This window comes from Cnephaeus nilssonii, assembly GCF_951640355.1.
Source record: "Cnephaeus nilssonii genome assembly, chromosome: 14".
NCBI lineage: Eukaryota > Metazoa > Chordata > Mammalia > Chiroptera > Vespertilionidae > Cnephaeus > Cnephaeus nilssonii.
Genome location: NC_137085.1, coordinates 57,424,242 through 57,440,684, shown reverse-complemented (window position 1 = coordinate 57,440,684; position 16,443 = coordinate 57,424,242). Strand labels below are relative to the sequence as shown.

Here is a 16,443-nt window from a genome sequence, read left to right as displayed (position 1 = left end):
AATAGGCTAAACTTTTACTCTTTTTATTTTTAATAAAAATTTTTAAATATTAGTGGTAGGGATATATTATAAATGGCCATACTATGCAAAATAATGTTTTCCTTCTGTAGTCATTCTGTGCTATAATAAATGCACAAAAACTGCCTATGACCTTGACTAGAACTAGGCAAAGTTACTAATTTCTTCTACTGGCTTTGCATATTGAATTTGGCCTTAATAATTAAATAAGAAGTTTGGGTGAAAATGCTGAAGACATAAATGTAATGTTAAATTATAGACTGAAAACCAGAAGCAATCAATGTATTAGCTCTTCAAATTTCACAGACAAGCCAAATTCTTGAATTAGCAGCAATGTTTTGATATAATATGAATCTGAAGGTTTTATAACCTTGTTTTCCTTAATCTCAGAATTTTCAGAACTATAAGGCACACTAGAAATCACCTTCTCATTTGGCCTGAGGAAACTTAAGACTGAACAATGAAAACAAAAACCTGATATAGTCAAATTTACATTTTTTTAATGACAATTGTATACACCTAATACAGTGATGCAATGTTATACAGCTTTATATTTTTCACACATGCCACATTTTGGCCTTGGAAAACTGATTTTTTCATTATGTATGAGCAATTTCCCAAGTTCACTGGCAAGGCTGTGGATATCCTAAGATTGCAGATTTTCCATCCTATGATTTAGTCTACAGACTATATTCACATTTCATGATAAGCATTTAACAAGTATTAATATGTACATTTTTGTAAGTATAGGAATCCAGAATTCCAAATTTAGAAAACACTTATTTTATTAAAATTAGATGTTTCTTTAATCCATAAATAGATTTTCTTTAAGCCATGCTGTTGTACAAAGGACTGTCTTAAAGTACTCCATGTAATTTAATGTGGGGAACAAATAAAAATGCCCAAGAGAACTGTTCAATTTGAACTTCATGGTGTATGTCAACTTGATTACCTGGTAAAAGAAAAACACTCCCATCACATTTACATAGTTGCTCTCTCTGAAAACTGTATATTTTTTTCTATTTAACATATCAGAATAGACAGCTATAAAATTAAATGACTTTTCAATGATCAATATGTTTTAGTGCACTTAGAAAGATGCTATGATATACATGTTGATTGTATACTAACATTCTTATGGAAATACTACTTGCAATATTAGTATATTATAATATATGCAGAGCAAAATTTGGAAATAAGTGGGGCAGAAGGGGTTAGGGATATGTCATAGAAGAAACTATGCAAAACTTTTAAATAAAGAGACTTACATTTCATATTAATAAAAGCATGGTTTCAAACATGTAACACTTACAACGGAGCCCCAAATTCACCTCATTAGATGTTATATAGACACTTATACTTTTCTGAAGTTTCTCAGTAAAGTATACATTTAGAATGTTGAGTGAAGAGTTTTCTTTTCTGGGGATATATCAGAGAATTTCAAAGAGAGACAGCTGTACTTTTGTTTTCTTACACTGTATTATCCAGGGCTAAAACCCGGAGCATGAAAGTAAGAATTGATCTTTTGTCTGTTTTAAGTGATCTCCCCAAGGTCCAAATGCTCACTTGGCTGCCATGCGGAGGGCACTCTCGGCATCGTGGATGTTCTCCTCCAGTCGACGCTTGTCCTGCTCCAGCTGGGTAAGATGTCTATTGAGCTGACGCAGAGATTGATCTTTTCTTCTCAGCTCCATCTTTGCCTCGGAGAGACTCTGCAAGCAGACAGAAAACAGAGTTACTTGTCAGCCCTGATAATTAACTTCAATTTATGCCATAGGCTATTAAACAAAGAAGAATACAGACTGACTGAGAAGTAGACTTGGGTCATTACACATCAAGGCTTAACAAATTTTCTGCAAAAATTTTACATACTTACTAATTAGAAATGATAGAACCAATAAGATTTTGAAAAATGTTCAGCTACAAAACACAACACTATTTTATTTTTTAAAATACTGCAAAGCAAACACATTTTATTCTTACTAAAAAAAAAGATCTGCTTATAAAAATCTCCAGTTGCATTTTCTTTTAATGATGAAAAATAAAGAGAGGGAGGAAGCACATGAAATTTAGAGTCTATTTAAAACCAGAACTATCATATGCCCAAAGCATGCATATGATGGAGAGGAAGGGGGATTATGATACCTAGAAGAGAAAAGGGAACCCAGTATTTAAAAATACCACTACTGTCTTTCCAAATCTATCTACAACAGTTGCTATAGACATGTCAGTGGACAAACTGAACTCCAAAATACAATTCGCTTACTTCCTATAAATAGCTCTCATGTTCAGGATAGCAATACAATGTGATCAACATGTTTCAACAGAGAAAGGTATAAATAATACTTGCAGATGGAATTATTTATATTCCATAAATATTGTACTAGTCGCAGAAGTATAAAATCTGTTCATTGCTATTTGCTATTTGCTTTAATCTTAAATATTCTCTTAGCATAAAAATTTCAAGATGCAAGAATACAACTTTATCTTGACTTTAGAGCTAGAAGTTTTAGAATGAGAAACTCACAATTTAAAGGAGCACTTTCTAGAGCTCATTTAAATTCTAGAATGTAGAATAGTATAGGTATCAGAGTATCTCTTAGCACTAAAAATCTGCTCACTCCTTTGCCTATGAAATTTCAAAAATATAAACTTATCAAACAGTTTTTCATTTAAATTTGTTGGACAATGAGCTGAATGATTGACTGCATACACATAATTTTTTTCTTCTTGCTCAGTCACAACTATGCTTCAAATATCCAGTAAAGAATAACCAAAATGCAATAATTTCATATTTGAAACTCTCCTAATAATATTCTTTTAGTGCATTCACAGTAGATAGTATAAAAAACTCAAGCTGGAGCTCACACAATGAATTTACTCTAAATATTAGTGAATGAAAGCAATCATCCATCAAATCAGGTATTTTCAAATGTTGAATTTTTAAATTTAGTGTTTCACATTTCAAATAGTCAAGTTGCTATCCAGACAAATATGTCAAAAAATTAAAAATAAGTAAACTGTGATTACTTATTAAATATTACAATTTACTGTAAATCTTTAGTATAACAGATCTTTAACACCATCCTACTATAGAAATAGTCAGATTCAAACCAACTTAAAAAAGATAACAAGGAACAAATTTTAAAAGCCACAGTAAACCTACTTATTTTGTGCCAAAGTTAAGATATTTAAAGGCACTGAAGCATCATGCGATTTCTTCATTAAAAATAATAATAATAAAACCCATATTTGAGTCATTTTAAAGCCAGTATTTCTGACATATTTCAGATTTTAAAAATGGCATTTTTCAGGAATGAAGATAAAACTAATGATCCACCACCAGTCAGTTACACATAAAGCTTGGATTCTTTTTCCCACAGAAATAACAGATTTGTGCCAATCCTTTCAAATTCTTTTGCTCAGTAACTCATGACTAGAGGTGTATATTTGTGAGGGGTATTCAGGATATTGTCCTTGTACATAATAGAAGCTCGCTGGTCCAATCTGAGTGAACCCATGACTTTGGAGTCGTTATAAAACCACACTTGACTTTTCAACAATCCCAGGATACCCTTTCAAAGAAGATATAACTCATAAAATTAAAATTTCTAGTACATGTCTCAATCTCCTTTCATTTTCCTCTTTAGGGGCAATGGCAGGGAGGTGCCAATCTCTTCTAAAGCTCACTTTCAGAGGCATAGCTGAAGAGCCTATCCCAAGACTGAAATTACAGAAAATGAACAGAGAGTGGTATAAACAAAGTAACAGAGCCCATACTTCCTTAGTGTGAAAATGAAGAGATAAAAGTTGTTTTTAATCATTATATTTTATATCAAATACACACAGAATTCTCATTTTAAAGAGTTGAGGGGCATCACAATGGAAGCTATTCACATCAATGGGTCCATAGAGATAGACGCAAAACACCAAGACAAAAAAAAAAAAAAAAGATTCAATAATGTCTTTTCTCTAATACTCACCTTTCTTGTTTTTGATGACAAAGTAGTTCTTTTAAAATCCTAACAGTGAGCATTCAAGAAAGAAAAATGTATTTACATTTGTGTGCATATATGTATCACACGTGTATGTACCTGAATCGTATATAATGCCTGTTTTATACACATATAGTTTTTAATTCAGCTTTTCTCCTGTTCAGATTTACCTAATTAAAACCTATGATAAACTTTATGGACTCTAATATCTCCAACTGAATGACTGAAACCAAGAGGGTGTGCCTCTAGGCAGCAAGGCAACAATGATAAGCAGCAGGTTAGCCACTAATTTCTCAACCAGGGTAGATTGTGAAAGTGTGATGTTCTGATATCCAAGAAACTGTTCAGGAGAGAATAGGATAAATCAAGTTTAATAACTCTGCTCCTAATTGTTCCCCCAATGCTCAACTCTAATTACTTGGAGAACTCTCCTGACTGTCACCTGATATTAAGTTGTTGGAGGCTGAGCCTGGAACAGCGAGATAATCAATAAACATTTAGTGGGGAGAAGAATGAAGATCCTGTTAAGCAGTGGGAACCTGCAGCACCCAAAGCCCTTCTGCTCATGAGAAAACCTGTGGGACAGCCATAGTGATTGCAAAGCAATAATCCAAAGCGCTGTTTTCAGGCCTTGAGGCCTTTAGGCAACAGTACATTTGAGGAAAAAAGGTTAACACGGTCACCCTAATTACAGCCCACTTTCACATACTTCATATACAAGCGAAGACAAGCCAATTAGGTAGAAAGGAAGATAAGGGAAGTTTTATTTGTATACTAATTAAACCCCTGATGAAATTAAAGGAAAAACATACAGCTCTGTAATTGTGTCTGAGAAAGGTCACTTCAGGTTCAGTTATCAGAACAGCACAGCCTTGAGATATTTCACTTAATCCACAATACAGCCCTCATTTTGTACTCAGGTCTTAATATTTACCAAAAAAAAAAAAGGAATTCAAAGCCTGATACTGCATTTATCTTTAAACTGTGTTGTGAACAATTTTAGCTGTTAGAAAGTTAATGTGAAATAGGATAACAAGAGTTTTTTTTAAAAGACAAAGAAATAGTCCAGCTATATAAATACCAATGCCACAATTTTATTTATTTAAGATTCCAAGTTTTCACTTTAAATCCAAAATGTTTTAAAGTAAAATTTTATAACAAAATCCCAAACTGACTGCATTTCAAAAACTATTCTGCAAGGTATTTATTGTATTTCTTTTTAGATAATGATGCTGTTGCTCGCCTTCATGTATACCTCTCATGGTCCAGGGAGAAAAAGCCAAAGCTCTCACTAAACTCTTCTTATAAAAAGGTATTTTTACACCTGGTTGTTTTCCTGAGATGGCCAGGAAAAGCCACTTACTACTAATGAAAGCTGGCAGGAAAAGTATGGATGGCCAGGAAGTACAGTCATGCACTGCTTCACGACAGGGATACCTTTTGAGAAATGTGTCGTTAGGTAATCTTGCTGTCGTGTGAACATCAGAGAGTGCAGTTACACACACCTCGGTGGTACAGCCTGCTACACACATAGGCAATATGATATAGCCTGTTGCTCCTATGCTCCAAGCCTGTATAGCACGTTACTACGCTACAATTGTAACACAGTGGTATTTGTGTATCTAAACACAGAAAAAGTACAGTAAAAATACGGTATAAAAAGTATAAAAATGCTACACCCGTACAGGGCACTTACCATGAATAGAACTTGCAGGACAGGAAGTTGCTCTAGGTGAGTCAGTGAGTGAGTGGGGAGGGAATGTGACGACCTCGGACACTACTGTGCACTAATGCAGACCTTATAAACACTGTCCACTTAGCCTACACTAAAGTTATCAAACAACATGAGGTCAAATAAAGCACAAGAGAAAATGATGTGTAGCTGCTGGCAGGGTAACACAACATACTGTTTTGTGGTTTTTTTGTGTGTTTTTCTTTCAATTTTTTTTATTAAGGTATTATATGTGTACATATCTTACCATTGCCCCCCCACCCCACTCCCATATATGCCCTCACCCTCCAGAATTTTGCATCCATTGGTTATGCTTATATGCATGCATACAAGTCCTTTGATTGATCTCTTATCTCCCCCACCTCTCCCTAACCTTCCCCCTGTAATTTGACAGTCTGTTTGATGCTTTACTGTCTCTGTCTCTATCTTTTTGTTCAAGTTTATAATGTTCTTTATTATCCATACATGAGGTCCGGAGGTAGTGAGTTATCACAATTGATTGTACAACATACTGTTTAACAGCACACTTTTTTATAAGTAGAAAGCGTACACTCTAAAACAATAAAAAGTAAAACAATAAAATAGTATGTACAGTAAATACATAAACCAGTAACAGTCATTTATAATCATTATCAAGTATTGTGCACTATATATAATCGTATTGCTATACTTGTATATGACTGGCAGTGCAGGTTCATTACACCAGCATCACCACAGACATGCGGGCAATGTGTTGCGCTACAACATCATGATGGCTACCACATCACTAGGCCAGTGGTCGGCAAACTGCGGCTCGTGAGCCACATGCGGCTCTTTGGCCCCTTGAGTGTGGCTCTTCCACAAAATACCACGTGCGGGCGCGCACGTACAGTGCGATTGAAACTTCGTGGCCCATGCGCAAAAATCGGTTTTCGGCTCTCAAAAGAAATTTCAATCGTTGTACTGTTGATATTTGGCTCTGTTGACTAATGAGTTTGCCGACCACTGCACTAGGCGATAAAAATTTTTCGGCTCAATTATGACCTTATGGGACCACCATTGCACATGCAGTCAGTCCATGGTTGACTGAAAGGTTGTCTACGTGGCGCATGACTGTAGTTAAGTGTAGGGAAAGCTCAGAGACAGAATACATAGTAGAGGTGAAAGTCTAAAGATCCACACATTGCCCTGGCCGGGTAGCTCAGTTGGTTAGTGTCGTCCTGACACACGAAGGTTGCAGATTCCATCTCCATTTGTTGTGGAACAACAAATCGATCTTTTTCTCTCTCTCCCCATCCTTCTCTCTCCCTCTCTCTCAAAGCAATAAATAAAATATCTTTTAAAAGACCCAGACATTTTGAAATCTTTTTGTCTTATCTATAGTTTCTTAACTTTCTATAATAACATGTATTACTATTGAACAAGAACACAAAACTATTTTAAGTCACATATAATTACATATTTCTAAAGTTTTGAATGTTTATTAAGACTAAAAATGTTTTAAATAAATTGTAAGTACAACTTGAAATTCTATTAGTTTGTACCTATGAGAACAATTTGTTCAGTGAATTTTTTTAAATAGCAGCTTTATTGAGATATAATTCACATACCACAAAACTCACCCATTTTAATGGTGTAATTCAGTGGGTTTTAGTATATTCATAGAGCTGTGCAACCATCATCAGTGGAGATCTTTTTTGAATAAAGCAAAATTTCTGAAAACAGCATGGCTACCTAAATATAGTATGTCTCATTTCAGCAAACTCTAATTTTAAACTACTCAAGATTTATAAATATACAGAGTTAATAATTTGTGTTTTGCAATAGTTTCAAAACTATAAAATTTGTAACATGAATTCCCTGAATCAGAATGTTTGATTAATACATGTAGTATAGTACAAAAGTTAAAGTTATCTGGAAACTGTGCACAATTCTCCAATTAATATTTCTGGATGTTAAGGGAATCATCCAACATAGTTCTTTCTCATAAGGGTACAGCACAGCAGAGCGTTAGACCATTAGGCCAGGTAGGAAGGCCGTGCCCCAGGGGATATCGCTTGTATAGATTTCCTTTTGTCTAATGGGAAATATCTATGGATCCACATTCCTACAGACTAAAAGCTAATGGCTTATTCAATTCGGTATAAAAGTTAGTCATACAAAATGAAAGGCAAGACAACACACCTGTCATAAAGAACTAAGCTACATTTCCTAGGTCAGGGGGGAAAGAAACAACTACTGGTATAATATGTTTTTACTGTTACCTGACTATAAGTTTTGAATTAATGTTCCTAGATTGTGATAAAGTGTGTGAAACATCTCAGGACAGTAAGACTAATGTTGGAAAAGGAAATAGTACTGTCTTCAGTCCTACTATTATAATGTGACAACTAGAAGTTATATTAATCAAGAATTGAATAGTTGCTGGGTAGATCAAGCCATATAGGTTGCTACAGAAAGTATAAAGTTAAAATAATAATTGAGTACACAAGTTAGGGATAAAACTAAAGAATAACATGGTTTACAACAAAGCTTAAAAAATTGGGAGATAAGCAACTAGAAAATTTATAATAAATATAAAATAGTAACAGATGGTAAAATTAATATAGGAATATATATTCAGTCTTTGTAGTCTATATTTTATATGTATAACTTGAATTAAAAGTTCTGAAATTTTAAGTTATTTTCCTTAGGGACACTATATTTTATTGTTTTCTAATAATAGTTCTATACAGAAGGTAGGTGACATTATAAAATGAAGCTGAAGATCTTTAAATAATTTTTACTCACTTTGGGGGTTGAATAAATGAGTGACAACCCTAATTAGAACTCACATGTCTGGTAAGACAACAGGTGTGGAAGTGTCCTATAAACTATAAGAGGCTAAATAAATTTACTACATATAATTAAATCCCCACCTATATGTGGTCACTTATGTTTCCATATTATTTCTACATCATCATTTATAAATATACATATGTAAACATATAATTTTATTTAAAAATCACTTTCTATCACACTTGAAAAAGATAAAAGGAATTTAAGAAAAACAAAGATAAAGTAAGTTACTTTTATAAGCATGTAAGTGATTATCAAAAACAATGGAGCAGATGAGCAATGAAAATTCACCTTTCAAATTTCAGAGTATGCTGTAAGATTTTGACGTATAATGCTTCATGATTCTTAGTATCATATTCTCACATACTCCTTTAAAAATGTTCTCCTATATTCCATCAATATTCCTCCCAGTAAACTAAGTGAAAGTGATCGGTAGTAAAATATAATGGAAAGAAAAAGGAAACTAATAAAAGTGCTCAAAATATATTGAATGTTATTTTTTTCTAAACCACACATATATGCTATAAAACTCCGGTAAGCTAAGAGTGTTAGATGATAATGAGGTAAAATGGGGAGAAATAGTTAAAACACATTCTAAATAACAAAAAAAGGAGGATAATAAAGAGAGTCATGAGAGCCTTCTCAACTAGAAAATATCCAGAAAAGTACAGAAAGACAGGTGGTAGCTAGATGTTCTGTGACGCATGGCATGTAAGCAGTAATGCGGCAGTAATGTTTTCTCAGAGTATAAAGCAAACTGCATTTGACTGTCCTACAGGCCTTCTGAGGCAGAAACTAGCAGCAGGTGACAAGCATCATGCTGCTGCTGTAATAAAATCAGCTCTCACCTGACCTCTAAGTTCACTCAGTGAATGCCTAAGAAATACAATGGGGATGGAACACATACAGATTCTTCTGTTGGACATTCGTCAGCTATGGGCTACCCAAAAACTTCATAGTTAATCATCCTAGCTATGTGGAGGTCTAAAAAGTTCTGAATTCCCTAGCAATAATTTAAATGAGTCAACCTATGATTTAGGTTGTAGAAATAGATTTAGAATGAAATGTTTTAAAGTCATTTGAGAACTACCTAAAACAACTGTCTAAGAAGAATATGAAAAAATATAGATAACTAGAGGCCCGGTGCACAACATTTGTGCACTGGGGGGAGCCGGGGATCCCCTCAGCCCGGCCTGCGCCTTCTCGCAGTCTGGGACCCCTTGAGGGATATCCAACTGCCAGCTTAGACCCACTCCCTATTTTACCTGTAGGGAAACTAAAAGTCATAGAAGTAATGTTCCCAAGGTAATATAACTACTAAATGCATTTATCCCAAAATGTGAGCCCAGGTCTTCTAAATCTAAACCCTTATTCTTTATCCTGCACCACAATAATATTAGTAACCAGCTCTCCAGATTCCCCATAAAATCCACTAACTGGGAATCCTCATTGAAATGTGAAAACAATATTTTATCTATTTATCAAGTTCTTGGTAAAATCAGTAAGGTATTTCGTGCTTTCTACCTATTTATATTGAAATAAACTCCAATAAGGATTTTAGTGTAATACAATAAGAGAATTTCCACATCAAAAATCAAAGCATGCACTATTCAAGATTCCCTGTGTGAACATAGGATCACTGTCATCATTTATTAAATGTACTAATGAGATAAAAAATAAATATTTGCAAAATAAGACTGAATTCTATAGCAAGCCATTGCAGTATAGAATTTTATATAATTCAAGACCATATGGGCTGATGCTTTTTTTTAAACCTTTCAAAAAGCAATGGAGTTCTCTTTGTCTTTTTTCTTTATACATTTGCAACAATAGCATTGAACTTTCCCTGCAGATCTTGAATTTCAGCTGCCTCTTATAACCTCAACTTTTTAAATATTTATTAGAAGACTTCCACACTATCATAACAGTATATCAAGCTCTATAATATCAGCACTTGTAGCTAAATGCCTCTGTTAAGAAAATCTTAGCTACTATGTAAAAAGCCATAGATGTGTCTAATTTAATCCAAATATGCCACCCTTAAAGAATTGACACCATACAGACTATATTATAGTGTTATAGTACCAGAATCAGTAATTAGTACTGAAATTTGTTAATGAAAGGTATGAAAGTAGAGTTGTATTTGACTTAAAAGAATCCCATTATACTTATTCTGAAAAGGATAAGGAAGAAGAGATCAGAGGGAGGGAATTGAAAGAGAAATCAACAATTCAAATACAGTAGCCCTGGTGTGACTCCCAGTTGTAAACATCTACAGCAAGCCTGTATAGGTGACAGAAACAAAGCAAACACCAACAACAAAACCAGCTGTTTCACCTGGTTGCCCTCACTTCCCACATTTTTCTGAGACTGACTGCCAATACTCTAACAAGGAGGTGAAAGTGAGAGTAATCTCCATATAAAAATGTATTTTCATTGGTCCCTGAAAGAAATCAACCTCTTCCTTGGTGCTCAACCAAAGAAATGGCAATATCTTCCAACATGGAAGAAAATCTGGCTGTTTTGAATTTGTTTAGAATATGTCATCTCTCATTTAGCCCAGGCTAGGCCCTTTGAAAGGACTAAATGCAAATATAAACAGTTTATTGAACTGGGTAGACTGAAAGAGGTAAAAAAAAAAAAAATGCAATGACTTAATCATTTTTCTACTAATGAGTTCCACTATCTCTGTGAGATTTCTGAAGGGATTCCTAAAGATACTTTTGACTATACAAGATTTTGGCCTTATGCACTGATCATAAAACTTAATGTCAACATAGGATGTGACTCTCCTGTATTTGTTCATTCAAAATACATTTATCATATGCCTATCCATGCCAAAGCCATAAATAATAACAACAACTAGAACTTCCTAAATGCTTATCTCGGTCACACATTAATACAATTAGTCCTCATAACAACTCTATGAGGTAATACCATTATTTCTATTTTACAAATGAGGAAACTGAGGCACTGAGTTCAGGTAACTTGCCCAAGGTTATATACAGCCAGTTCAAAACCAGACAGCCTGACATGTAAATAAATAAATACAAAAAATATACTCCTTTCTGAAATGATTTTCGATCTAGAAAGACAAGAAGAGGTTTAAAAAGCAGCTCCAGCCCTAACCGGTTTGGCTCAGTGGATAGGGCGTTGGCCTGTGGACTGAAGGGTCCCAGGTTGGGTTCCGGTCAAGGGTATGTACCTTGGTTGTGGGCACATCCCCAGTAGGAGGCAGCTGATAGGTTTCTCTCTCATCGATGTTTCTAACTCTTTATCCCTCTCCCTTTCTCTCTGTAAAAAAAAAAAAAAAAAAACAATAAAATAAAATAAAAAAATTTTAAAGCAGCTCCACAGTCCATGTTGTGAAGGGCATTCTCAGATAAAATGGCATGTGCACAGAAGTACAGGCTGGGCATGGCTGAAGGACAGGCGCTCCTGAGAGGGCAGAGAAAAGACCGGAATGGTACATATAGGCCAGATATGGTCCGAAAACCAGACTTTTAGTCTTGCAAATGATGTTTTTACAGCACTCCACAGAGAGTTGCATCAAGATATCTTTCAGGGAACATTTGAGTTAGTGGACTCCCAACCCCCATCATTCTTTTGACCAGAATCTGCTTTAATGTTTTCTATGAGCTTTTGTATAAGATTTTGTTCAAAGAAGGGCTCTCTGGCTAACTACTTGCCAACTATTGTCACAAAAAGCCATGGGAAGCTGCCAAAGGATTCCCAGCCGTGAAGCAGCATTCTCTGATCTCTGTCTCAGGGGTCATATATACAAACTATAGCCGCCAAGTTAGAATAAATACAAGAGGTCACTCTGGCCATGCTGCAACAGCTCATTTACATCTTCAACTGGACCCTAACGAAGGTTTAATAACATCTCACCTTTGAGTATAAAGATTCAGTGATACACTAGATTAAAAGGATTTTTTAAAAGACCTGGGAGTAATAGAGAGTTTTCCTTAGCATGTTAAGAGCATTAAATCAAATTCACTTTTATATTGTTAAGAAAGTATCTATAATAATAAAAGTGTAATATGCTAATTAGGCCAGACAACCGAATGAACTTCCAGGTGTCATTCCGGACATCCTTCCAGACGACCTTTGGGACGAAGTCGCAGTGGTGGGGGCCAAGGCAGAGTCAGTCTCCGTGGTGGGCAAGGGCAAGGCAGAGGTGGTTAGGGGTGATCAGGCAGGCAGATGAGCAGTTAGGGGTAATCAGGCAGGCAGGTGAGTGGTTAGGAGCAATCAGAAAGTCAGGCAGAGATGCTTAGGGGTGATCAGGCAGGCAAGTGAGCAATTAGGGGCGATCAGGCAGGCAGGCAGAGTGGTTAGGGGCAATCAGGCAGGCAGGTGAGCAGTTAGGGGCAATCAGGCAAGCAGGCAGGCAGGTGAGCCATTAGGAGCCAGCAATCCTGGATTGAGAGTCAGACATCCCCCAGGGGTCCCGGATTGCGAGAGGATGCAGGCCAGGCTGAGGGACCCCCCGACCCCAAGCACGAATTTCGTGCACTGGGCCTCTAGTATATTAAATATTTACTTCATATAAATGCAGCATCCTAGCCACATACCACATACTTTTATTTCTACTAATAACTATATGAATTCCTACAAGGTATTTGAATCATATGACAGCCATAAACTCTGAGTCACAGAAAAATTATATGATGAAAAAAATATATTTTAGAAGCAAAAAAAAGTTGATTACAATTGAAGTTAGTGGTTGTTTTCTAAAAAGAACCACATTGTTTGGTCTATAGTTTAAATTTTTTTTACATTTTACCAATAACAAATTGGTTATTATGTTGGATTATTTTGCAGAAAGAAGGTGAGAAAAAAGTTACCACTAGCAGTAACCATTAAATGACTAAATAACTGAAAGGGTTAGTACCAGCTTTCCCATTACATGATAACTGAACTATGGAAGCTATTTTTTAAGATATCTGAGTGAAATATATAGCTTTTCATCCTTCTTCAATCATATTAATTATATTTTTTAAATGAAGCTGAGTAATACAGAAGGTTTTTAAATAAAGATGAAGGCTCATATCTAAAATAACCACAGTTTCAGAAGCAGTTAGCAAATTCAAACAAAGTATTACAAAAGAGCAGAAAGATGAATCCAAGCCTCAATGTAATTGCTTGAGAAAGTGTGCTTAGGAAAACTTTTGTCTGTGTTTGGGTAGCAACAGTTGAAAATACATACACACACACACACACACACACACACACATATTCTTGGTAAGTAACAATACAGCAAAACACATTATTTTATATCTTTACTTCAAATGCAATTTTACTGTGTAAGGGAAAGAGAGAGAGAGTGTGTGTGTGTACACGTGTGTGTGTGTTTGTGTGTATATATATATATATATATATATATATATATATATGTATATATGTATATATACATATATATATATATATATATATTCATAAATATTACCATTTTGATTATAAGGAGCTTCCCATAAAGTTAGTGATTTACAATTCTGATACCTCTGTAACCAACCCATTCACCTGAAGAAAAACACACAGTTGTTCTAGCCTTCTAAATGAGCGAGATCACCATCTAGTGGTGACTACTTGAAATGTCAGGCATATGGCTTCTGGAGCCTAGAAAATGCTTTATGGAATATGTCTAACAGAGTCTACATATTCTAGAATAAGCATGTCAAACTCAACAGCTAACACGGGCCAAATAAACAAGATTTAAGTTTAAGTGGGCTGCAAAAAAAACAAAAGCTTCAATTTTCATAGAAACATAGGTTTATTTCAATAGAGACATGCTGAATAAAAAAGGCTGAAATAAATGAGTAATCATTCACATAAAATAATAGAACATTTAATAAAAATTAATATTTTTTCTTGAACATTAACTTACCAGACACTGAATAACTGCACAAATTAATAAACGTAACGCAAATAAACCTATTTTTCTTGTTCTCAGAAAGCGAAATATTTCCTGTTGCACACACTAAACAAGTCAGTACAAGAGTTATGACATGGCAATCAGCTGCTAAAATATTCGCTTCTAGTATTAGTGGAGAGAAATGGTGCTCCTGCGCATAGGCATGTAAGGGAAATGAATGAAGCATGATTATAGTAATCAGTCATTAGGGAACGTTAGTAGTTTGTTATTAATAACTAGAGGCCCAATGCACAAAATTTGTGCAAGGCGTTCGGCCCTCGCAGCCATGGCTTCATCTGAAAGGTCATCCAGAAGGACGCCTGGAAGGTCATTTGGCTGTCCGGTCTAATTAGCATATTACACTTTTATTATTATAGATTATGTATAACAGGATTTTGTAAAAATTAAGTTACAAAATTTTTATTAAAACGTTTCTTACATACCATTATATTGGCTGTGCCACAAAATATTCTTTGTGGGCCACCTGCAGCCAGCAGGCCGGGAGTTTGACATGCTTGTTCTAGAACATTCAAGCTTATTTAAAGAAATACAGCAAAACACACTAAATAATCTTTTTCTTTTTATACTAAGAACTCTAGAGCAAGAGAGAAAAGGGCCAACTAGACATATGACTCCCTGTTTTCAACCCTCCTAATAAAAGAGATAAAAGCTACAGATGTTAAAAGGTAGAGTTGTACTAAATCCAGTCAGAAAAACAGATTCTTCATCTTTCCTGTATATTATGAAAGTAAAAAGTTATTGTAGTGGACTGTGTTTATCCCAGTCCCTGAGGAGAAAGTATATGCTGCTGTCCCAGGGTTATTTATAACTGGTAGTGCTTCTTTTGGAAAGAGGATTAGATGTTTCCTATCCTATCTGATTTCTTTGGCCTATTAAAGGTGGGTAGAAGTAAAATAATGTCACTTCCTAGAAGACATGAAACGAGTAATGTCCTACCTAGAGACCTTTTACCATGAGACCCACAGTGTCCAAGATATGGGCTACTCTATCAGCCTTATTCATAGGGTGGAGGTAGAAGCACAGCTGATCCATGATGGGAATGTATAACGTGTGAGCAGTCACTTGTAAGGCCACTGAAATTTGTGGAATCATTTGTTACTGCAATGTTACACAGGATATCCTGACTAACACAATCCTATTCCTATATCTGGGAATATATTCTAGAATTTATACAGACATGAAATCATCAATGGATATTTTAGCAAGTTAGTTTCTAGTCTGATTTAATATTGCACCACCAATAAGAGAAATGAATTTTCATTAAATATTAAAAACCACAGCAAGTCATTTGATTTTTAATGACTTTAACTTAATGCATTCCACTGTAAAAGATCTAATAGGGAAAAAATATGTAAGCAACCCTTTGTTCTTTCTCTATTCCTTCTTAAAAATAAATTATATTTATTGACATTTTAAAATTGCCATAATATGTTTCTAAATTTTGAAAAGGACTACTATAGTCTGGGATCCAAGATGATGTCAGAGTAGGCAGAAACTACACTCACCTCCTCCTAGGACCAAACTGGAATTGCAACTAAAATATAGAGCAATCAACCTAAATAACCAACTGAAGACTAGCTGAAGAGAAGTCTTATAACCAAGGATTTACAGAAGAAGCCACATTAAGACTGGTAAGAAAGGCAGAGATATGAAAAAGGCTGGCCCCACTCCCATGGGTGGAGGCTAAGATTCCAGAGGGATATCTCAGCTACCACCAGGTTCCCCTTGAGAAGCATGGGGTCTCAACCCCAAGCCAGGCTCCCCAGCCCAGAGCACCAGAGCTGGGAAGAGGCACCCACATAACATCTAGCTGTGAAAATCAGCCAGGATTCTGCCCACCAGGGAAAGACAGAAGTCAGCTAGAGGTGCTCTCTTAAAGGGACAACATACAAAATATCATTTGTAGCCAATCACCCTGAGCTCTGGTGGAGGTAGGGCAGAGT

At 35.3% G+C, this 16,443-nt stretch overlaps 1 protein-coding gene across 4 annotated transcripts in view; it reads right to left on the bottom strand.

Annotated features, from left to right (window-relative positions):
- The window catches only part of CCDC171 (coiled-coil domain containing 171), a 253,621-nt gene that overhangs the window by 80,554 nt on the left and 156,624 nt on the right, over positions 1–16,443 (bottom strand). For all 4 annotated transcript variants that reach the window (XM_079790672.1, XM_079790674.1, XM_079790673.1 and 1 more), the window contains one exon: positions 1,585–1,730. In XM_079790672.1, the coding sequence (XP_079646798.1) occupies positions 1,585–1,730 (146 nt within the window). The remainder of the gene's footprint in view (positions 1–1,584; positions 1,731–16,443) is intronic.